Genomic DNA, 24201 nt, shown 5'->3' on the forward strand with positions numbered 1-24201 from the left:
TTTTCTCTTTTGTATCCATCTTTTATCACTTGATAATTCATTTGTGAGTTCAGGCAAATTCTTTACCATCTGAGCCACCAGGGAAGTTTGAGTTTATTTCATGTTGTTACAAATTCTACAGTTTATTTTCTGCATTGTATTCTTATGGATATTTAGATGTTTCTAGACTGGCATTATTTTGAATGATGTCATTATGAACATTCTTTTTTCTTTTAAAATCTAATAACTTGAACATCTCTTTCTGCACTACTGTCTTTTTAAAATTCATTTTTATTGGAGTATAGTTGCTTTACAATGTTGTGTTAGTCTTTACTATACAGCAAAATGAATCAGCCATACATATACATACATCCACTTCCTTTTGAATTTCCTTCCCATTTAGGTCACCACAGAGCATTTAAGTAGAGTTCCTTGTGCTATAAAGGAGGTTCTCTATGTTATCATTTTTTTATAAAAATTTATTTATTTTCATTTTGGCTATGCTGGGTCTTCATTGCTGTGCAAGGGCTTTCTCTAGTTGCAGTGAGTGGGGACTACTCTCCAGTTGTGGTGCTCAAGGCTTCTCAACGTGGTGCATGGGCTTTAAGGCATATGGGCTTCAGTAGTTGTGGCACACGGGTTTCGCTGCTTCTCTGTGGGAGAAGAAGAAGTTGCATGTGGGATCTTCCTGGAGCAGGGAATGACCCATGTCCTCTGCCTTGGCAGGCAGATTCTCAACCACTGGACCACCAGAGAAGCCCAGTTCTCTACTTTATACACAGTATCAATAGTGTATATGTGTCCATCCCAATTTCCCAGTCCTCCTAACCCCTTCACCCTTATCCCTGTTGGTATTCATATATTTGTTCTCTACATCTGTGCCTCTATTTCTACTTTGCAAATAGGATCTTCTATATAATTTTTTTTTGATTCCACATATATGTGTTAATATATAATATTTGTTTTCTTTTTTCTGACTTACCTCACTCTGTATGACACACTTTAGGTCCATCCACATCTCTACTAATGATCCAACTCTGTTCCTTTTTATGGCTGAATAATATTTCATTGTATATATGCACATCTTTGTTATCCATTCCTCTGTTGATGGACTTTTAGGTTGCTTTCACGTCCTGGCTATTGTAAATAGTGCTGCTATGAACATTGGAGTGCATGTATCTTTTTAAGTTGATTTTCTCTGTGTATATGCTCAGGAGTGGGATTGCTGGATCGTAGGGTAGTTCTATTTTTAGTTTTTAAAGGAACTTCCATTCTGTTTTCCTTAGTGACTGTATCAAATTACACTCACACAATAATTTTTAAATATGGTTTTTTGATATTCCAATGTACTGCATATCTGTTCAGTACATACCTACTAGTGGAATTGTTGGATAGGCATGTGCTTACTTTAAGTGCATGCATGTGTGTGTGTGTGTGTGTGTGTGTGTGTGTGTGTGTGTGTGTGTGCTCAGTCACTCAATCACTTAGTCATCTTCAACTTTTTGTGATGCTAGAGACCCGCCATGCTTCTCTGCCCATGGGATTTTCCACAGGCAAGAATATTCGAGTGGGCTGCCATTAGTAAACACTGTCAAATAATTGGCCAAATGATTGAACCAATTTATGGTTTACTTTGAGAGTGCCAGTTCCTTCACTTTCTTGCCAACATTTAGTATAATTTATCTTTTTCCATTTTAAGTATTCTGATGAATATATAATAATACTTCATTGAGGTTTCAATGTGCATTTCTGTGATGCTTAATTAACAATGCTGAGCACTTTTTCAGATGTCCACTAGCAGTATCAAATCTTTTGTGAAAGGCTTGTATATTTGGAAATGAACCAAAATATAAACATACAGATATATACATAATTACAAGTGCAAGTCTACAGGAAGGTTGGTAGTATGTATTTTGAATAAGTTGAGAGTAAAATGCTGACCCAATGTTCTAAAGACCTGAACACTTAGTATGCATTTTCTTAAAACCAGGTGATTTTCCTGTATAACCATAATGCAAACTTAAATGCAAACAGGAAATTAATATTGATGCATTTGGACCATCTAATTCTTATCTCTGTCTTTAACCAGTACATCCCAAAGATATTCCTTATGTCCAGTTCCTTAGAATCACATCCTACAATTAGTTGTCATGTCTCCCTAGTCACCTTCAGTCTGGAAGAGTTCCTCAGTCTTTCCTTGCCTTCCAGGATCTTGTCACTCTTGAAGAGTATAGTCTTGGTATTTGTAAAACGTCCCTCAGTTTGAGTTTGTCTGATGTTTCCTCGACTCAATGGACATGATTTTGGGTAAACTCCAGGAGTTGGTGATGGACAGGGAGGCTTGGCATACTGCGATTCATGGGGTCACAAAGAGTTGGACACGACTGAGCAATTGGACTGAACTGAACTGATGTTTCCTCATAATTAGATTCGGGTTGTGCATCTTTGACAGGAATATTACAAAACAATGTTTCTTCTTTTTACTGCATCCTGTGAGGAGACAATTTCAATCTGTTCATCACAGATGCTATTTGCTTAGATTGGATGGTTAGGTTAGTATTTGTCAGCCTCTTCTCATCAACGAGGATAGGCTATGACTTTTCAAACAAGGTAGCTCCCCCAACCTGCTCCACGTGGGTGCCCTCCTTACCTCTCTTGGCTATGATACTCCATACTGGGGTGTCCCTCAGCAGGAGTTCTTTCTTCACCCTACTGCTAAGTGCCCTCACCAGGTTGTCTCATATTCTGCCTCTGCACCTTCATCCCCACCCCAAACCAAGAGAACTCAATAAACAAATATTTTTTTTTAAATTAATTAAACTTCAAAAATAAAATTACAAAGTAATTTTTAAAATGTGCATACCTTGGGACTTCCCTGGTGATACAGTGGCGAAGACTCCATGTTCCCAATGCAGGAGGCCCAGGTTTGATTCCTCTTCAGGGAACTAGATTCCACGTGCCTCAACTAGAGATCTCACATTCACTTGCCACAATTAAGACCCAACGCAGCCAAATAAATTTTTAAAAAATTGCATATCTTGTAATGACAACCCACAAAGAAAGAAATATGAAAGTTCAAGGAGTAGATGAAAAAAGTGATACAGCATAATTATTCATCAGGGATTCACACTTCATGAAAAAGGCTAAATTTCAAAAACAGCAGTAATTGGCAAAGATGTGGGAAACCGAGTACTGTCAGACTCTAAGAAAATGTAAAAGTACACCCACTTTGGAAAAAGATAGGTAAACATAACATCTATAGGATGTCTAGGGACCATGGGTTGAAGTGACAGCTAGAAAGACAGAACTGCCTGTCTCCCAGGCTAGTGGCATCCCCTGGCCTGATGTGTCCTGGGCCTCACAGAAGGGCAAGCTCAGAAATTTAGGGAGAAACACAGGCTCTTTAATTTTCAGTTTTCACATTAGTACATGAGACTCTCAGCTTCCCACGAAGAGAGCAACCATTTTGGGGGGATGAATTTGGTTCACATTACCCTCCAAACCTCCCATGAGTGTGTGATTTTCCAGCAAGGTTTTAAGCTGTACTTAGGGAAACCTTTTGGAGAGTTCACAGAGTTCACTCTGCAACCTCAGCTTCAGCCAATGATGGCTTTGTCCCTGGCTCACTCATTTCCTTTCTTATTGATTCATCCCACAACCATTGTTAATGCAAGTTCGTGTGCCTGATGCACAGTGAGGCCAAACAAACTGAAAGGCTGAAATTTGGAGCAGAGAAAGATTTGTTGCAAGTTGAGGTGGTTCATACCCTAAAAAGCCTTGAGCTCTCTGAATGGCTTTGGTGAAGCCTTTTTTTTAAAGGGCAGGTTCAGTTGGCGGGGGTGATGCCATCCACAGGGTACGTGATTAGCCTTGTGCACAGTTCTCTGACTGGCTGATGATGAGGTAGTAGGGTGGTGTCATGGGGGTTAATATTATCAGTCCTTAGGCTCCAGAAGACCTGAGGCTATGTGCTTATGATCATCAATCAGTTCCCCCATTTGTTGGTAAGGGGGATTCACATCTGCAAAACAACTCAGAAAATGCGCATCAAATACCAGTATCTAAATACTTTAGAGAGGAGCTAAAGCAGAAGATACAGGGGAAGGCCCTAGAGGGTCCTGCTCAGTTATACCATGAACAGGCACATCCCAGACAGAAGGTCTGCACTCCCCTCCTTCTTCAAAGAAATCCTCCAATAGAATCCATGAGAATCAGAATCTGTCCTTTTACTCTTTATACTTAACATGATAAAACATTCTAAATACAAATAAGGCATAAGACTAGCCCACCCTATGTACAGGAACTATTACAAACAACTAAAAAAGCCTCAGAGTCTCCAAGGTGAGCTCTAGGTCCCGGGTTGTGAGTCCAGTCACACCTCTGCAGGAAGCTGGCTCATGATAAAAGTCCAGGCAGCTTTTCTGCTGAATGTGGGAATGTGAAATCAAGGGACAGAGTGAAAGTTAATGATATGGCAAACATGTCTAGGAGGATGTTGAAGTGTTAGTGGCTCAGCAGTGTCTGCCTCTGTGACCCCATGAACTGTAGCCTGCCAGGTTCCTCTGTCCATGGGATACTCCAGGCAAGAATACTGGAGTGGGTTGCCATGCCCTCCTCCAGGGGATCTTCCCAACCTGGGAATCAAACCCCGTTCTCATGCACTGCAAGCAGATTCTTTACCACCTGAGCCACCTGGGAAGCCCAGAGGACATTGATTGTAGGTTGCAAGTCAAGTGCTCATTTAAGCATTCAAATCAAAGGGAACAATCCATCTTACACCAATGTGGCTGAGAAGAGAAATAACCCACCTGACATGTCATCATAAAATTTTCCAGACTAAAGAAGGCTCCTTTGAAAGAGCATGTCCACATGTTGAGGAAAAAGGAAATTAAATAACTGAACTTTATCATCATAAAAAAGGGGAACGCCTGGAGATATTACCTGTCAAGGCAGATTGTGACTTGGAGCAAGAAGTGGGATTTTCCTTAAGACCTACAGAAAGTGACTTTAAAAACCTCAAAGAAACACTGCAAAGAATCGTTTCTTAACAAAGGCAGATTCTGTTCCCTGAAACTAAAATCTTGTGTTCTTTGGTTGAGATTTTGGGAGGTTGGACAAAATCTCTTCATCTGTGGAGAGGAGGTTACAGACTTTACACAAAGATCTGTCCACCTGTGATTAAAGTCCAGCTTCCAGGCATGGAAACTTAGGTAGCTGGTGATTCACTTGGAGCATTTGGTCCCTGATTCCTGTTCATGGGTGCTGCTTCCTCTGAGACAGGAGGGTCCCACATTCCTTCCCTGGACCTTCCCCTTAAGGGAAGGCTGTATTCCTTTAATCTGAACCTGAAATTTCCCTTGGATCCGAAAGAGCTGGTCTTAAAATCAAAGAACGGAAAGACCCTCTTTTCCTCACAACCCAAATCCAAGTCCCCACTTTAGTTGGAACCAATTTTTGGAAACCCCCAGGTCCCATTGCAGGTCCTGAGAATGATAAAACCTTTCGAGAAACCTCACCTCTAAGCGTGGTCCCACGGGACTCTCCCCTTCATTGTCTAAAGGGTTTGCAGGCATTCTGAGGTCAGGCATTGAAAGCAGTTAAAACAAGCTGCCCAGCCTTGTACCCAGTGACTCATTTTAGGGCAGGAGCTTGGGATTGGAGAGGAAGTGGGTTATTCTTTCACTTAAGTCTACTGATGTGGTAGAGAAGTTAATCCTTCTGATAATGATGGAGTGGCTTTATCAATCCCATCTCGCCATGGATAACAGTGTTTCAACATGGAGAAGTTATTCACAAGAAAATAGCTCACAGAAGTCACTGCAGGGTCACACAAATCGGCATGTCCTGGAGAGGATAGAGTGATGGGGTACCACAAAAAGTGGATTCTCTGATGGTGAAGCTTTTCCACCCAGGACCAGCTCTCTGAGTGATTTCCCTTGTGTTCACTTCATACCTTGCAAATATAGTTTTCTGAACAGTTTTTATTACACAAAATAGTTTACTCGTTTAGGTTGTTCTTCTTTGCATTATTTAGATAAGTAGCATTAAATTTTTTTTTTTTTTTAACATTTTTGTCCGTTCTAGGCTTTTTTCATTATGGTTCATGGGCTTCTCTTGTTGTGGTATATAAGCTTAGTTGCCCCATAGCATGTAGGATCTTAGTTCCCCATTAAGGGATCAAACCTGTATCCCCTGCATTGGCAGGTAGATTCTTAACCACTGGACCACCAGACATGTCCCAATTAGCAGCAAATTTTAATTCAAGAAATCAGCCTACCTTTTCCTAAAAAATACGATATTTACTGTGAGAGATCAGCCACCAGAATAATTTGAAATGTCCAAACAGTCTTCCCTTTTTTAATGTTTTATAGTGTGAGGAGCCCCAGAGTGCCCCCAGGCTTCTCCTCAGATGCATGAATCCTCCTCAAAGGACCTGGAGGATCCAAGAGACCCTTCACCCAGCCCTCAGCCCAAGAATCCAAGGCCAAGTCCAGGGCAGTGAGGAAAACACTGCTCTGTCACTTTTCCTGAGCCCACTCATTGGGAGCAGTCACTTTGAGCCTAGATCTCTCCATCCCCCTCACACTGGGAGCTCTTGCACAGAGAATGCTTGACTTAGAGCTGGCTTGAGGAAGGAGTCCCCGAATCCTCCATCTGCACCAACCACAATACTACATGGGCAGCATGGAATTCTCCATCATCCTAAGGGTCCTGTGACTCTGTTGTGTGCTGACTTCTGGGCCAGCACCCTTGATCTCTGTCCAACTGGAGCTCAAGGTTTCTGTGGCTCCTTCTGGGAGCTTCATGCCCAGCCAGGAATTGAACATCATATCCTATGGATTCTGTTCTCCCTGGTTTGGCGTCCTCACTGTGACCCTATCTCTACCACCTCTGCCTCCACGTTGTGGGGGGGATGGGTCACACCAGTCACTTTTATGAAATTCTCCATAGTTTCCAGGTACCGAGGACCTGTTCTCAGCATTCAAGTCCTCCTTCTAAGCATACCTCCCACTGCCCTTCAGCACCCTCCCTCATGCCACACAAGTATGCCCTGTATTCTCCCATCTGGACCTTCTCAGGCTACTTATTTATTTTGGAAGGCCCTTTCCCCATCTTCCATGCCAATTCCTCTCCAAATTTGGAGCCTAGCTCAAATGTTCTCCCACAAGGAGTGGTCACTGCTGTTGCAATCTCCACTCCCACTTCCCAAAGGGCTGGACAAGACTCTTCATCCTCTGAATCCTCTGTCCTCTTGTATTTGGTCACTGTCATCTCCACTCCTGCATTTTTTCCCATCCCACATCTCCATGTGCCCAAGGGCAGAGCCTCTGGGTCTCCATGTCAGTCATTTTACAGTTTACCCTCTCTGTGCTAGGGCTGGCCCACAGCATGAGCACTGTGAACACAGGAGTGCCAGTGGGAACAGGGAGTTGGGCACTGAGTAGTGTCCTCCACCTCCACTGAGCTCTAACTGGGATTGGCATTCAGGCCAACTACTTTAAGGTACTCTTCTCTTATCCTCTCTTCTAAGAAGCTTCCTGTGAGAGATGATGAGGTGGGAGTAATATGACGGTTTCATGAAAGCCCAGAGAGCCAAGTAAGAATTTTTTTTTTTTTAAATTATGAAGGCAGCAAGATACTTTGAATGGATATTTGTCAGCTTTCACCTTGTCCTCATAGAATTATAATTCTGTCAAACACTAAAAATATATCTGAAAGCAGCAGAAACAGATGTTGAAAGATTCTTAGACAGATGTGACACTCCAGGTAAGATTTATTCCTTGGTTGAATGGATGTGGACCTAAATCATGAGTCACGGACAAGAACGGTTCCTCATTATCTGCACTAATGGTTGTCCTATAGGCAAGATTGCCAAATTTAACAAATAAAAAATACAGGATATTGATTTAAATTTGGATTTCATTGCTGTATGATGCAAGGAACACAAAGCAGGTGCTCTGTGACTACCTAGAGGGGTGGGATCGGGAGGGAGGTGGGAGGGAAGTTTAAGAGGGAGGGGACATGTACACACCTTTGGCTGACTCATGTTGATGTATAGCAGAAACAAGCACAATATTGTAAGGCAGTTATGTGCCAATTAAAAATTAAATTAAATTAAAAAAATAAAAGTTTAAATTTCACATAAACAGTATAGAGTTTTGTTTTTGCATTCTTTTTTTAATCTTAAGGGGATATAATTATATCACAAAATTATTTCTGTTATGATGTTTACATTTGAACCATGCTGTCAAGCTTGTACCCAAGTTATTTTTGACTCTGGTTGGGTTAGGAGGTCTTTCCTGAGCTCTGTGTGGCTGATGAGCAGGGGCTCTGGAACATGTGATGGATGAGGGTAAATGAGCTGGGACTTAGAGCAAAGCTGGTTCTGCAGGAAGGACATCCTGTCCTCCCTGAGTTAGCCCTCAGCTGGTCTGATTTCTGTTGGATCTCCAGAAGGGCTCTCTCTGCTTCCCAGGCCCACTGTGGCCTTATATCCTCCCCTCCCAACTTCTAAAGACCCCCTTTTCTAGCTAATGCCAGAAAATTCAAATTACAGAGGTCAAATGGAGAAATAACATATTTGAGTTAAAAAATATAGAACTAAAGGCATGATGTCCTGGAGGAGGGCAAGGCAACCAAGTCTGTGCCTTTGTGGAGTACCCGAGAACCTGAACCTGAGTGGCGTAGACCTGGGAAGTGCAGGAAACTCAGGGCCCACCTTAGACAGTTCCCCTGCAGAGCAACCTGGAGCTTGAGCAGTGTAGACCAGGAAAGCACACATGCCATGAGTGGGGGCAAACCCAGTGTGGCCCAGACACTGCAAGCACTCGCCACACATGCCAGTGATATTTGTTTGCAGTGTTCCTCCCTCCCTCAGCACAACTGAACAAGTGAGCCTGAATAAATGACCACCTTCGTTCCCTTGTTTCAGGGCAGAAGTTAGATACTGAAGGGACTTGCAAAGAGAGGAAGCCAAAATAAACAATAGGGAACCGCTTTGGAAGTGACAGATGCAACAGATTAAAACCCTGTAGTTAGCACTGGCTACATTGGAAGGGACCTATAGAACTTGAGAAGTATAAGCTGGAGCAAGGAACTATCTGAAACTGAACTGACCCCACACTGTCCTCAACAGCTCCAGAGAAGTTCCTAGATATATTTTATTATTATCATTTAAAAATTTTTAACATTAAAAAAAATTTTAAGTTCTTTATTATTCCTTTAATTTTCATTTTTAAAATGTACTATTACCTTGTAAAAAAAGGCCCTATTTTGAAAGCAAATTTCATATATATATATATAATATATATTTATAACTTTCTAATTTTTTTTAATATTGTATTTTTTTAGAGTCTAACCTCTACTCTAGATTTTTAATCTCTGCTTTTTGTTATTTGTTATCAATTCTGTACCTTTAAGAATCCAATCTTCAGTACACATTTTTACTTAGGAGTGTGATTACTGGTTTGATTGCTCTCTCCCCTTTTGAATCTCCTTTTTCTCCCCCAGGCCACCTCTATCTCCTCCCTGCCCCTGGTCACCTCTATCTCCTCCCTCCCCCTTCTCTTCTCTACCCAACTCTGTGAATCTCTTTGGGTGTTCTGGGCTGTGGAGAACACTTAGGGAACTGATCACAGGCTAGATTAGTATCTCTCCTTTTGACCCCCCTTCCTCTCCTCCTGGTCACCTATATCTCCTTCCTCCCTCTTCTCTAATGAACTCCATGAACCTCTCTGAGTGTTCCTGACAGTGAAGAGCAAATAGGGAATTGATTGCTGGCTAGATTGCTCGCTCCCCTTTTGATTCCCCCTATTCTCCTCCTGGTCACCTCTCTCTCCCTCCTCCCTCCTCTCTTCTCATGTAACTCTGTGAACCCCTCTGGGTGTCCCCCACTGTGGAGAACCTTTTAATCATTAACCTAGATGTTTTTTCATCACTGCTGTATGGATGGAGAAGTCTTGAGGCTACTGTAAGAATAAGACTGAAAGCCAGAGGCAGGAGGCTTAAATCCAAAACTTGAGAACACCAGAAAACTCCTGACTCCAGGGAACAATAATTGACAAGAGCTCATCCAAAAGCCTCCATACCAACACTGAAACCAAGCTCCACCCAAGAGTCAACAAATTTCAGAGCAAGACATACCAAGCTAATGCTTCAACAAATCAGGAACATAACCCTGAACACAAAAATACAGGCAGCCAAAAGTCACATCAAACCCACAGACACCTCAAAACTCACTGCTAGACACTTCATTGCACTCCAGAGAGAAGAGATCCAGCTCCACCCACCAGAACACTGATGCAGGCTTCCCTAACCAGGAAACCTTGACAAGCCACTCATCCAACCCCACTCATAGGGAGGAACCTCCACAATAAAGAGGAACCACAAACTTCCAGCATACAAGAAATGCCACCCCAAACACAGCAACTCAAAGAAGATGAAAAGGCAGAGAAATATTCAGCAGGTTAAGGAACATGATAAAAGCCCACCAAACCAAACAAAAGAGGAGGAGATAGGGAGTCTAACTGAAAAGAATTCAGAATAATGACAGTAAAAATGATCCAAAATCTTGAAAACAAAATGGAGTTACAGATAAATAGTCCTGAGGCAAGAATTGAGAAGATGGAGGAAAAGTTTAACAAGGACATAGAAGACATAAAAAAGAGTCCATCAATAATGAATAATGCATTAATTGAGATCAAAAGCACTCCAGAGGGAACCAACAGTAGAATAACGGAGGCAGAAGATAGGATAAGTTAGGTGGAAGATAGAAAGGTGGAAATAAATGAAGCAGAGAGGAAAAAAGAATTAACAGAAATGAGGACTACCTCAGAGACCTCTGAGACAATGTTAAACACCCCAACATTCGAATCATAGGAGTCCCAGACGAAGAAGACAAAAAGAAAGGCTATGAGAAGGTACTTGAGGAGATAATAGTTGAAAACTTCCCCAAAATGGGGAAGGAAATAGCCACCCAAGTCCAAGAAACCCAGAGAGTCCCAAACAGGATAAACCCAAGGCAAAACTCCCCAAGACACATATTAATCAAATTAACAAAGATCAAACAAAGAGCAAATATCAAAAGCAGCAAGGGAGAAACAAAAAATAACACACAAGGGGATTCCCATAAGGATAACAGCTGATCTTTCAGTAGAAACTCTTCAGGCCAGAAGGGAATGGCAGAGAAAAACCTACAACCCAGATTACTATATCCAGCAAGGATCTCATTCAAATATGAAGGAGAATTCAAAAGCTTTACAGACAAGCAAAAGCTGAGAGAATTCAGCACCACCAACCCAGCTCTCCAAAAAATACTAAAGGATCTTTTCTAGACAGGAAATACAGAAAAGGTGTATAAACTCTACCCCAAAACAACAAAGTAAATGGCACAGGATCATACTTATCAATAATTACCTTAAATGTAAATGGGTTGCATGTCCCAACCAAAAGACAAAGACTGGCTGAATGGAAACAAAAACAAGACCCCTATATATGCTGTCTACATGAGACTCACCTCAAACCTAGGGACACGTACAGACTGAAAGTGAAGGGCTGGAAAAAGGTATTTCACACAAATGGAGACCCAGAGAAAGCAGGAATGGCAATACTCATATCAGATGAAATAGACTTTGAAATAAAGGCCATAAAAAGAGACAAAGATCACTACATAATGATCAAAGGATCAATCCAAGAAGAAGATATAACAATTATAAATATATATGCACCCAACATAAGAGCACTGCAATATGTAAGGCAAATGTTAACAAGTATGAAAGGGGAAATTAACAGTAACACAATAATTAATAGTGGGAGACTTTAATATCCCACTCACACCTTGCATAGATCAACTAAACAGAAAATTAGCAAGGAAACACAAACTTTAAATGACACAATGGAGCATTTAGACCTAATTGATATCTATAGGACATTTCACCATAAAACAATGAATTTCACCTTTTTCTCAAGTGTGCAAGGAATTTTCTCCAGGATAGATCACATCCTGGGCTAAAAATCTAGCCTTGGTATATTCCCCTCAAAATTGAAATCATCTCAAGTATATTTTCTGATCATAATGTTGTGAGATTAGATGTCAACTACAGGAAAAAAATATTAAAAATACAAACATATAGAGGCTAAACAACACACCTCTGAATAACCAACAAATCACAGAAAACACAACAACCCAGAACCTATGAAATTAAGTAAAAGCGATGCTAAGGGGAATGTTCATAGGAATACAAGCCTACGTCAAGAAACATGAGAGAAATCAAATAAATAACCTAACTCTACACCTAAAGCAACTAGAAAAAGAAGATATGAAGCACCCTAGGGTTAGTACAAGGAAATAAATCATGAAAATTAAGGCAGAAATAAATGCAATATAAACAAAGAGACCATAGCCAAAATCAACAAAGCTAAAATTGGTTCTTTGAGAAGATAAATAAAATAGACAAACCATTAGCCAGACTCACCAAGAAATGAAGGGAGAAGAATCAAATCAACAAAATTAGAAATGAAAATGGAGAAATCACAACAGACAGCAGAGAATACAAAGGATCATAAGAGACTACTATCAGCAACTATATGCCAATAATATGGACAACTTGGAAGAAATGGACAAATTCTTAGAAACGTATAACTTTCTGAAACTGACCCAGGAAGAAACAGAAAATCTTAACAGACCCATCACAAGCCCAGAAATCGAAACTGTAATCAGAAATATTCCAGCAAACAAAAGCCCAGGACCAGATGGCTTCACAGCAGAATTCTACCAAAAATTTACAGAAAAAGTAACACCTACCCTACTCAAACTCTTCCAGAAAATTGCAGAGGAATGCAAACTTCTAAATTCATTCTATGAGGCCAACATCACCCTAATATCAAAGTCAGACAAAGATGCCACAAAGAAAGTAAACTACAGGCCAAGATAACTGATGAACATAGATGCAAAAACCATAACAAAATCCTAGCAAACAGAATCCAATAACATATTAAAATGATCATACATCATGACCAAGTGGGCTTTGTCCCAGGGATGCAATGATTCTTCATTATTCACAAATCAATCAATGTGATACACCACATTAACAAATTGAAAGATAAAAACCATATGATTATCTCAATAGATGCAGAGAAAGCCTTTGACAATATTTGACATCCATTTATGATAAAAACCCTCCAGAAAGCAGGCATGGAAGGAACATACCTCAACCTAATAAAAGCCATATATGATAAACTTACAGCAAACATTATCCTCAATGGTGAAAAATTGAAAGCATTTCCCCCAAAGTCAGGAACAAGACAAGGGTGTCCACTCTCACCACTACTATTCAACATAGTTTTGGACGTTTTGGCTACAGCAATCAGAGCAGAAATGGAAATAAAAGGAATCCAGATTGAAAAAGAAGTGAAAGTCTCACTGTTTGCAGATGACATGATCCTACACATAGAAAACCCTGAAGACTCCACCAGAAAATTACTAGAGCTAATCAATGAATATAGTAAAGTTGCAGGATAAAAATTAACACAGAAATCCCTTGCATTCCTGTACACTAACAATGAGAAAACAGAAAGAGAAATTGAGGAAACAATTCCATTCACCGTTGCAATGAAAAGAATAAAATGCTTAGGAATATATCCACCTAAAGAAACAAAAGACCTATATATAGAAAACTATAAAACACTGATGAAAGAAATCAAAGAGGACACAAATAGATGGAGAAACATACCATGTTCACGGAGTGAAAGAATCAATATAGTTAAAATGAGTATACTACCCAAAACAATCTATAGATTCAATGCAATCCCTATCAAGCTACCAATGGTATTTTTCAGAGAACTAGAACAAATAATTTCACAATTTGTATGGAAATACAGAAAACCTCGAATAGCAAAGCAATCTTGAGAAAGAAGAATGGAACTGGAGGAATCAACCTGCCTGACTTCCATCTCTGCTACTAAGCAACAGTCATCAAGACAGCTTGGGACTGACACAAAGACAGAAATATAGACCAATGGAACAAAATAGAAAGCCAAGAGATAAATCCACCCACCTATGTACACACTATCTTTGACAAAGGAGGCAAGAATATACAATAGAGAAAAGACAATCTCTTAACGAGTGGTGCTGGGAAAACTGTTCTACCACTTGTAAAAGAATGAAACTAGAACACTTTCTAACACCATACACAAAAATAAACTCAAAATGGATTAAAGATCTAAATGTAAGACCAGAAATTATAAAACTCCTAGAGGAAAACATAGACAAAACACTCTCTGACATGAGTCATAGCAGGATCCTCTATGATCCACCTCCCAGAGTAATGGAAATAAAAGCAAAAATAAACAAATGGGGCCTAATTAAACTTAAAAGCTTTTGCACAATGAAGGAAACTTAAGCAAGGTGAAAAGACAGCATTCAGAAGGGAGAAAATAACAAATAAAGCAAAGGAAAAAGAATTAATTTCAAAAATATACAAGCAGCTCCTGCAGCTCAATTCCAGAAAAATAAACGACCCATTCAAAAAGTGGGCCAAAGAACTAAACAGACATTTCTCCAAAGAAGACATACAGATTGCTAACAAACACATGAAAAGATGCTCAACTTCACTTATTATCAGAGAAATGCAAATCAAAACCACAATGAGGTACCATCTCACGCCAGTCAGAATAGCTGCCATCCAAAAGTCTATAAAAAATAAGTGCTGGAGAGGGTATGGAGAAAAGGGAACCCTCTTACACTGTTGGTGGGAATGCAAACTAGTATAGTCACTATGGAGAATAGTGTGCAGAGTCCTTAAAAACCTGGAAATAGAATTGTCATATAACCCAGCAATCCCACTGCTGGACATACACACTGAGGAAACCAGAATTGAAAGATACGTGTACCCCAATGTTCATCACAGCAGTGTTTACATTAGCCAGGGCATGGAAGCAACCTAGATGTCCATTGGCAGACGAATGAATAAGAAAGCTGTGGTACATATACAGAATGGAATATTACTCAGCTATTAAAAAGAATGCATTTGAATCAGTTGTAATGAGGTGATGAAACTGGAGCCTATTATACAGAGTGAAGTAAGTCAGAAAGAAAAACACCAGTACAGTGTATTAACACATATATATGGAATTGAGAAAGATTGTTATGATGACCCTATATGCAAGACAGCAAAAGAGATACAGATATAAAGAACAGACTTTTGGACTCTGTGGGAGAAGGCAAGGGTGGGATGATTTGAGAGAATAGCATTGAGACACGTATATTATCATATGTGAAATATATTACCAGTCCAGGTTCGATGCTTGAGGCAGGGTGCTCAGGGCTGGTGTACTGGGATGACCCAGAGGTATGGGATGGGGAGGCAGGTGGGAGGAAGTGTCAAGATGGGGAACACATGTACACCAGGAGCCTGGTGAGCTATAGTCCACAGGGTTGAACAGAGTCTGACACGACTGAAGAGACTTAGCACACATGCACACACAAACGGACCTTTGCCAGGAAAGATCTCTAACTGGTTGTTGATAAAGAGGGAAGAGAAAGGAGGAACATTTGAAGCCACCATGCTGCTGACATCTCTCACCTTCTTAATTTTCTTATTACTTATACCTGTTTATTACTTCTTTTTGATGGTTTCCCTAGAGTTCTCAATTACAATTAATACAAGTCCATTTTAAAATAATCCAGTACTATTTCATATGAAGTACAAGTACCTTGTAACAAAGTATATCTAAGGTCTCTCTCCCCTTACTAATAGCATTGCTGTCATGTATCTCACTTTCCATAAAGTATACTCACAAAGTACATTACTGCTATATTTTCAAAACTGGGAAAGGAATATGTCAATGCTGTACATTGTCACCCTGCTTATTTAACGCCTATGCTGAGGACATCATATGAAATACCTGACTTGATGAAATCACAAGCTGGAATCAAGATTGCAAGTAGAAATATCAACAGCCTCAGATACGCAGATGATACTGCTCTAATGGCAGAAAGTAAAGAAAAACTAGGGTCTCTAGATGAGGGTGAAAGAGAAGAGTGGAGAGACTGGTTTAAAATTCAACATTCAAAAAGCTAAGATCATAGAATCCAATCCCATCACTTCATGGCAAATAGAGGGGGGAAAATTGGAAACAGTGGCAGATAATATTTTCTTGGGCTCCACAGTCAATGTGGATGGTGACTCCAGTCATAAAATGAAAAGATGCTTGCTCCTTGGACGGAAAGCTATGACAAAACTAGACTGCACATTAAAAAGCAGAGACATCACTTCTGTAAAAAGGTCTGTCTAGTCATAGCTACAGTTTCCCCCTTAGTCATGTACGGATGTGAAAGTTGGACCATAAAGAAGTCTGAGTGCCAAATAATTGATGCTTTCAAACTGTGGTGCTGGATAAGACTCTTAGAGTCCCTTGGACTGCAAGGAGATCAAACCAGTCAATCCCAAAGAAATCAACCCTGACTATTCATTGGAAGGACAGATGCTGAAGCTGAAGCTCCAATACTTTGGCCACCAGATGGGAAGAGCCAACTCATTGGAAAAATCCCTGATGCTGGGAAAGCTTGAGGTCAGGGGAAGAAGTGGGCAACAGAGGGTGAAGTGCTTGGATGGCATCATTGACTCAATGGACATGAGTTTGTTCAAACTCCAGGAGATAGTGAAGGACAGCAAAGCCTGGCATGCTGCAGTCCATAGGGTCGCAATTAGTTATAAGAGACTTAGCAACTGAACAACAATGAACAACTCATTTGCCTCTCACTCTAATAGAACTGCAGCAGTTTATTCTGAATAAAATAAGCTCATTCACGCGTCTTTAGCAACTATTTTATTCCTTGAGTAAGGAGTGTCTTGCTCTGTACCTCGTTCTTCCTGCTATAATTTCTGAAAGGCTCTTCTTTATATGGAATGAAAGAATGACAAATAATTGGAAATCTGAGATCAACTAATCTGACCTTTATTTTTTCAAGTGAACAATATATGTCTTAGTGAGTTTAACTGTTACCAATTCATCAGTATAAGATTTTATCTGAGAATTAAGCATTTTTGACTCTCAGTTTAGTGGTAACGCACATCAAATGGAACTCCTATTGATGTCCAAATGACAAGGAGGGAATCAGCATTAAAGCCTCCACAACCAGAGAGGAATGCACCTTGCTTTGGCGAGAGTTGTGGAATAGAGCTGGATATTTTTCTTTTAAATAATAAGTTGTTTCTGAAGAAGTTCTAGGTTCACACAAACTGGGCAATGTGAATTCAGTTCCCACATATCTCACCCCATATACACAAAGCCTTTTCTATCTATAACCCTCACCAGTGTGGTGCATTTGTTTAAATGAACCAACTCTGACACAGCAGTATCAACCAAAGACCATGGTTTAATAATGCTTAACCACTTGTGTCATGCATTCTATTATGGTTGTTGTGTAGTTGCCAAGTCATGTCCAAGGCTACAGCCTAGAGATTGTAGCTTGCCAGGCTCTTCTGTTCATGTTATTTTTCAGGCAAGAATATTGGAGTGGGTTGCCATTTCCTTCTCCAGTGGATAGTCCCCACCCGAGGATCCAACCCATTTCTCCTGCATTGCAGTCAGCTTTTTACCGCTGAGCCACCAGGAAGGCCCACAGAATATATTCTTGTTGCTTACATATTGTATACATAGTAGTTTATATCTCTTAACCCCAACTAACAATTTATCCATGCCTACTTCCCTGTTCCCTTTGGAAACCACTAGTTTCTCTAGTATGTTTGTGAGTCTATTTCAGCTTTGCATACACATTGATTTATTAAATACCACATTTCTCCCATCCATCCACTAATGGACATTGAGGTTTTTCCACATTTGTCTAGAGTGAATAATGCCAACTTGAACATGGGTGTGTAATATCGTCTTAGCATCATCATTTCACTTCTTTTATTAAATAGCCCAAAATGGGATTGCTGGGTCATGTGGTAATTCTATTTTTAGTTTTTTATTTACCTCTCTTCTGTTTTCCATAGAAGCTGTTCATTTTGTCTTTTCACCAATGATATATAAGGATTTCAATTTCTTCATATCCTTGCCAACACTTTTTTCTTTCTTATAATATTCAGCCTAACAGATGTAAGGAGCTATCTCATTGTGGTTTTGATTTGCATTCTCTGAAGATTACTGATGTTGAGCACTTTATCATACACCTGCTTGCCATTCTTGTTTTTCTTTAGGGATATGGCTCATCTAGGCCTTTGCCCATATTTAAATTGGGTTAATAGGTTTTCTAACTTTTTCTATTGAGTTTTAAGAGTTCTATTTATTTTGGAGATTAACCCTTTATCAGATATGATTTGCAGATATTTTTCTCCTGTTCTGTATGTTGTCTTTTAACCTTTTTGACTGTTTTTGCTTTCTGTGTAGATTTTTTTTTTTTTTTGTCCCACTTGCCTAAGATTGTTTTTGCTGCCTGTGCTTTTAGTGTCATAAGCATGAAATCATTGTCAGAATCAATGTCATGGAGATCATACACTGTGTTATCTTCTAAAAGTTTTATAGTTTCAGGTCTTATATTTAGTCTTTCTAGTTGACTTTTCTCTCTGGTGTAAAATAAGGGTCCAATTTTATTCTTTTGCACATGAGTATCTATTTTTCCTGCATTATTTGTAGAAGAGACTGTTCTTTCCCCACTGGGTAGTCTTAGCATACTAGATGATGATCACATGACTCTGTAAACTTGGATTCATTTTTGGGCTCTCTATACTGTTATATTGCTCTGTGTCTATTTTTAAGTTAGTATAATACTGTTTAATTACTTTTTAAATATATTTAAAATCAGGAAGTGTGTTGCCTCCAGCTTTGTCCTTCTTTTGCAAGAGTGCTTTGGCTATTTGGAGCCTTGTGGTTCCACATGAATTTTAAGGTTATTTCTACTTTTGTATAAAATGTCATTATGGTTTTGATGCATACTACATGGAATATTAGATGGCTTTGGGTAGTATGGACACTTTAACAATATTCATTCTTCCAACCTATGAACATGGACTATCTTTCCATTTCTTTGTTTCTTTTAAAAGTTCTTTCAGCAATGTTTTGCATGGCTTGGTGTACAAGCTTTCATTTCCTTAGTCAAGTTATTAACTTTTTGATATTTTCCTTGCTACTACAGATGTTATTGTATTCCTAGTTAACACATAGGTTATTATTAGTATATAGAGAAGCAACTGATTTTTTGCATATTGATTACCTTATGTTCTGCAAATTTACTGAATTATTTCATTTATTAGTTCTTACATGATTTTATTATGGAATCTTTAAGAATTTTCTTCATACAAGGTCATGTCATCTGTGAACAGATATAATATTAGCTCTTCCTTCTGATTTGAATGCCTTTTACTTCTTTTTCTAATTTCTCTAACTACAATTTCTAATATGCGTATCAGTGGTGAGAGTGGATTTCCTTCCTTGCACCAGAGCTTGGAGAAAGAGCTTTCAACTTTTTGAAATCTATGATTCTAAGTACTGGTTTTCATATCGGTTTATTATTCCTAGTCTGTTGAGTTTTTTGTAATGAATGCTTGTTGAATGCTGTCAAATGCTTTTACTACATCTGTTGAGAAAATCATGTGATTTTTATTCTTTGTTGTGGTAATGTTGCATATCACATTGTTTGAATTTTGTATGTTGAAGCAGTCCTGTGTGACAGGGATAAATCCTGAATAGCTATGATGTATAGTCCTTCTAATTTGCTGTTGAATTTGTGAGACTCTGTCCTTGTTTTTCTTTCTGGCTTTGATGTAGCTGAATTCACAACTCACTAAGGGTACAGAAATCTTTCCACTAGTTTCCAAATTGTTATTTTACAAAGAGAACTTATTAATGTTGTTTTGAATCAATATGCCCACAGGGGAAAGTGTAGTTTAGCACTTCCTATAATGCCATGTTACTGATATTATTCCTTGTGTACATTTTGTCAGACTGTGTACTTAAGAAATAGACCCATTTCAATTAAATCATCAAATTGGTGGACATAGAATCATTCAGAATACTCTTACATTATCCTTTTAATGTCCATGGCATCAAAGAGATGACTCCCCATTTCAAGGATAAGTTGTGTAATTTCTGTCTTATAGCTTTTTTGAGGGTTCAGTTCAGTTCAGTTCAGTCACTCAGTCGGGCCCACCTCTTTGTGATCCCATGGACTGCAGCACGCCAGGCTTCCCTGTCCATCACCAACTCCCAGAACCTACTCAAACTCATGTCCAACGCATTTTTGAGGGTAGCCTAGCTACAGATTTATCAATTCTGTTCAAATTTTCAAAGAACTGCATTGGTTTCATTGATTCTATTCAGTGATTTCCTTTATACAATCTTATTGATTTCTATTCTGATTTTCAATTGTAGTTTTCCTGGCTTACTTTGACTTTGAGCTTCCCTTGTGTCATGGCAGTAAAGAATCTGCCTGCCAATGCAGGATACCCGGATTCAGTCCCTGGGTGGGGAAGAACCCTTGGAGAAGGAAATGGCAACCCACTTCAGTATTCATGGCTGAGATATTATATCCCATGGAGAAAGAGGCACATGGGCCACAGCCCATGGAGTTGCAAAGAGTCAGACATTACTGGGCAACTAAACAACAATTAACAGTGATCTCCATAATCCCTACAGGATGAAGATGCTCCTGAAAACAATTTCTTTCACTTTCAAGTCCAAACCTCAAGTAACTCATGGTAACATGCACCTAAGGGAGTTTTTCTACTCTCATTCCCTCTGTCCTTCTCTGGGCATATGAGGACCATGTGACACCTTTGCCTTTTTTTCTTTCCTCCCTTATCTGCAATATGCACAAAAGAAGGAAAGCTTGGTTCTGGCTTACCAAGTTATGTGTTTTATTAGGAACAGGCATAGCAGAAATAGCTCTGTGTTGTACAGAGAGTAATAATCTTGTTTTATTTTGATGGAGTATATAGTCCTATGCATGTGGAACTACTCAACATCAGATAATTATGTGCATTATCTGGAAGCCAATACAGATGTTACAGAGTATTAAGAAGAGCAGATACATTTCTGCAGTGAAATTGCACAATGAATGAAGAGAGGTCAGAGCAGGCACTCTCAGGAAAGATGAGGGGAAGCAGGTGAACAATGCTGCAGATGAGAGGGAGTTGAAGACAACATCAGTGAAGAAGCCAGATGATCTAACATTCCTTACACAGGAATGAAACAGAGCCGGTAGAAAGGTGGCACAGAAGCTAACCCATTGACAACTGGGGTGATGTCGAGGTCCTTTGGGTCAACCACAGATTTCAAGGTAAATTTTTGTAAAATTGTGGGCTGAAATAAAAACAGCTCCACGCGGGCCAGGCCCTCTCCCAAACAAACACGTTTTCCTGAAAATAACAAACACAGAGAGTAAATATTCCTTGCATTCTGTCTTTCTGACAGTAAGAAAGAGATTATGTAGTAGCCATTTGATGAATGCTTGAATGAATGGATGGAAGGCAGGATGACTAGGGAGACTGATGGACAAAGGGTGGACACATATGCTATCCATCTGACATCTTACCATAGCAAATATTACTCTTTCAACAAATATTTACTGACTATTCCAAACACTTCATTAAATTATTCACATATTATAACCACAATTTCATATTTTCAAGTTTTTATCTATATTTTTCTGGAAAGTCATATATCCTGGCTGTATTTTCTGATCTTAGCCTAGTAGTCCCACATGTTTCTTTTTTTTTTTTTTTCCAACATATTAAATCCCTTTATTTAACTGTCTTGTGTGGTAAGAAGCATTCTCTGGCACTATCAATTATGATTTCTGCTTAAATTACTATATTTAATTTGCCATTAAGTCTTCATTTGCTTCCTTTTGCTTTCTTATATAACCTTGTGCTAATGCATTTTATTTTTTTATTTTTTTTAAAAATTAGTTGGAGGCTAATTACTTCACAACATTTCAGTGGTTTTGTCATACATTGATATGAATCAGCGATAGATTTACACGTATTCCCCATCCCGATCCCCCCTCCCACCTCCCTCTCCACCCGATTCCTCTAGGTCTTCCCAGTGCACTAGGCCCGAGCACTTGTCTCATGCATCCCACCTGGGCTGGTGATCTGTTTCACCATAGATAGTATACATGCTGTTCTTTTGAAATATCCCACCCTCACATTCTCCCACAGAGTCCAAAAGTCTGTTTTGTATTTCTGTGTCTCTTTTTCTGTTTTGCATATAGGGTTATCTTTACCATCTTTCTAAATTCCATATATACGTGTTAGTATGCTGTAATGTTCTTTATCTTTCTGGCTTACTTCACTCTGTATAAGGGGCTCCAGTTTCATCCATCTCATTAGGACTGGTTCAAATGAATTCTTTTTAACGGCTGAGTAATATTCCATGGTGTAATATGTACCCTACAGCTTCCTTATCCATTCATCTCTGATGGGGCAATCTATGGTTGCTTCTATGTCCTGGCTATTATAAACAGTGCTGCGATGAACATTGGGGTGCACGTGTCTCTTCAGATCTGGTTTCCTCAGTGTGTATGCCCAGGAGTGGGATTGCTCGGTCATATGGCAGTTCTATTTCCAGTTTTTTAAGAAATCTCCACACTGTTTTCCATAGCGGCTGTACTAGTTTGCATTCCCACCAACAGTGTAAGAGGGTTCCCTTTTCTCCACACCCTCTCCAGCAATTTATTGCTTGTAGACTTTTGGATAGCAGCCATCCTGACTGGCGTGTAATGGTACCTCATTTTGGTTTTGATTTGCATTTCTCTGATAATGAGTGATGTTGAGCATCTTGCCATATGTTTGTTAGCCATCTGTATGTCTTCTTTGGAGAAATGTCTGTTTAGTTCTTTGGCCCATTTTTTGATTGGGTCATTTATTTTTCTGGTATTGAGCTTCCCAGGATTGCTTGTTATTTTTGAGATTAATCCTTTGTTGCCTTTCATTTGCTATTAATTTCTCTCCCAATCTGAAGGGCTGTCTTTTCACCTTAACTTTATAGTTTCCCTTTGTAGTCAAAAGCTTTTAAGTTTCATTAGTCCAATTTGTTTAGTTTTGCTTTTATTTCCAATATTCTGGGAGGTGGGTTATAGAGGATCTTGCTGTGATTTATGTCAGAGATTGTTTTGCCTATGTTCTCCTCTAGGAGTTTTATAGTTTCTGGTCTTACATTTAGATCTTTAATCCATTTTGAGTTTATTTTTGTGTATGGTGTTAGAAAGTGTTCTAGTTTCATTCTTTACAAGTGGTTGACCAGTTTTCCCAGCACCACTTGTTAAAGAGGTTGTCTTTTTTCCATTGTATATCCTTGCCTCCTTTGTCAAAGATAATGGTGTCCCTAAGTTCGTGGATTTATCTCTGGGCTTTCTATGCTGTTCCATTGATCTATATTTCTGTCTTTGTGCCAGTACCATACTGTCTTGATGACTGTGGCTTTGTAGTAGAGTCTGAAGTCAGGCAGGTTGATTCCTCCGGTTCCATTCTTCTTTCTCAAGATTACTTTGGCTATTCGAGGTTTTTTGTATTTCCATACAAATTGTGAAATTCTTTGGTCTAGTTCTGTGAAAACTACCGTTGGTAGCTTGATAGGGATTGCATTGAATCTATAGATTGCTTTGGGTAGAATAGCCATTTTCACAATATTGATTCTTCCAATCCATGAAAACACGGTATGTTTTCGTCCATCTGTTTGGTGTCTTCTTTGAATTTCTTTCAATCAGTGTTTTATAGTTTTCCTATGTATCGGTCTTTTGTTTCTTTAGGTAGACTATACTCCTAAGTATTTTAATTCTTCTTAGTTGCAAATGGTGAAATGTAATTGTTTTCTTAATTTCTGCTTCTGTTTTTCATTGTTAGTATATAGGAATGCAAGTGATTTCTGTGTGTTAATTTTATATCCTGCAACTTTACTATATTCATTGATTAGCTCTAGTAATTTTCTGGTAGAGTTTTTAGGGTTTTCTATGTAGAGGATCATGTCATCTGCAAACAGAGAGAGTTTCACTTCTTCTTTTCCTATCTGGATTCCTTTTACTTCTTTTTCTGCTCTGATTGCTGTGGCCAAAACTTCCAACACTATGTTGAACAGTAGTGGTGAGAGTGGGCACCCTTGTCTTGTTCCTGATTTCAGGGGAAATGCTTTCAATTTTTCACCATTGAGGGTGATGCTTGCTGTGGGTTTGTCATATATAGCTTTTATTATGTTGAGGTATGTTCCTTCTATTCCTGCTTT

General features: G+C 39.2%; 1 protein-coding gene across 2 annotated transcripts in view; it reads right to left on the reverse strand.

Moving 5' to 3' along the window:
* Window positions 1–20813: 20813 nt before the first annotated feature.
* LOC122446422 (cytochrome P450 2C19-like) overlaps window positions 20814–24201 on the reverse strand; it is a 38753-nt gene continuing 35365 nt past the window's right edge. For both annotated transcript variants that reach the window (XM_043476639.1, XM_043476640.1), the window contains exon 9: window positions 20814–21338. In XM_043476639.1, coding sequence (XP_043332574.1) covers window positions 21157–21338 — 182 coding nt within the window. In that variant the 3' untranslated portion in view covers window positions 20814–21156. The remainder of the gene's footprint in view (window positions 21339–24201) is intronic.

The sequence above is a fragment of the Cervus canadensis genome, chromosome 8 (assembly GCF_019320065.1).
Source record: "Cervus canadensis isolate Bull #8, Minnesota chromosome 8, ASM1932006v1, whole genome shotgun sequence".
Classification (NCBI taxonomy): domain Eukaryota; kingdom Metazoa; phylum Chordata; class Mammalia; order Artiodactyla; family Cervidae; genus Cervus; species Cervus canadensis.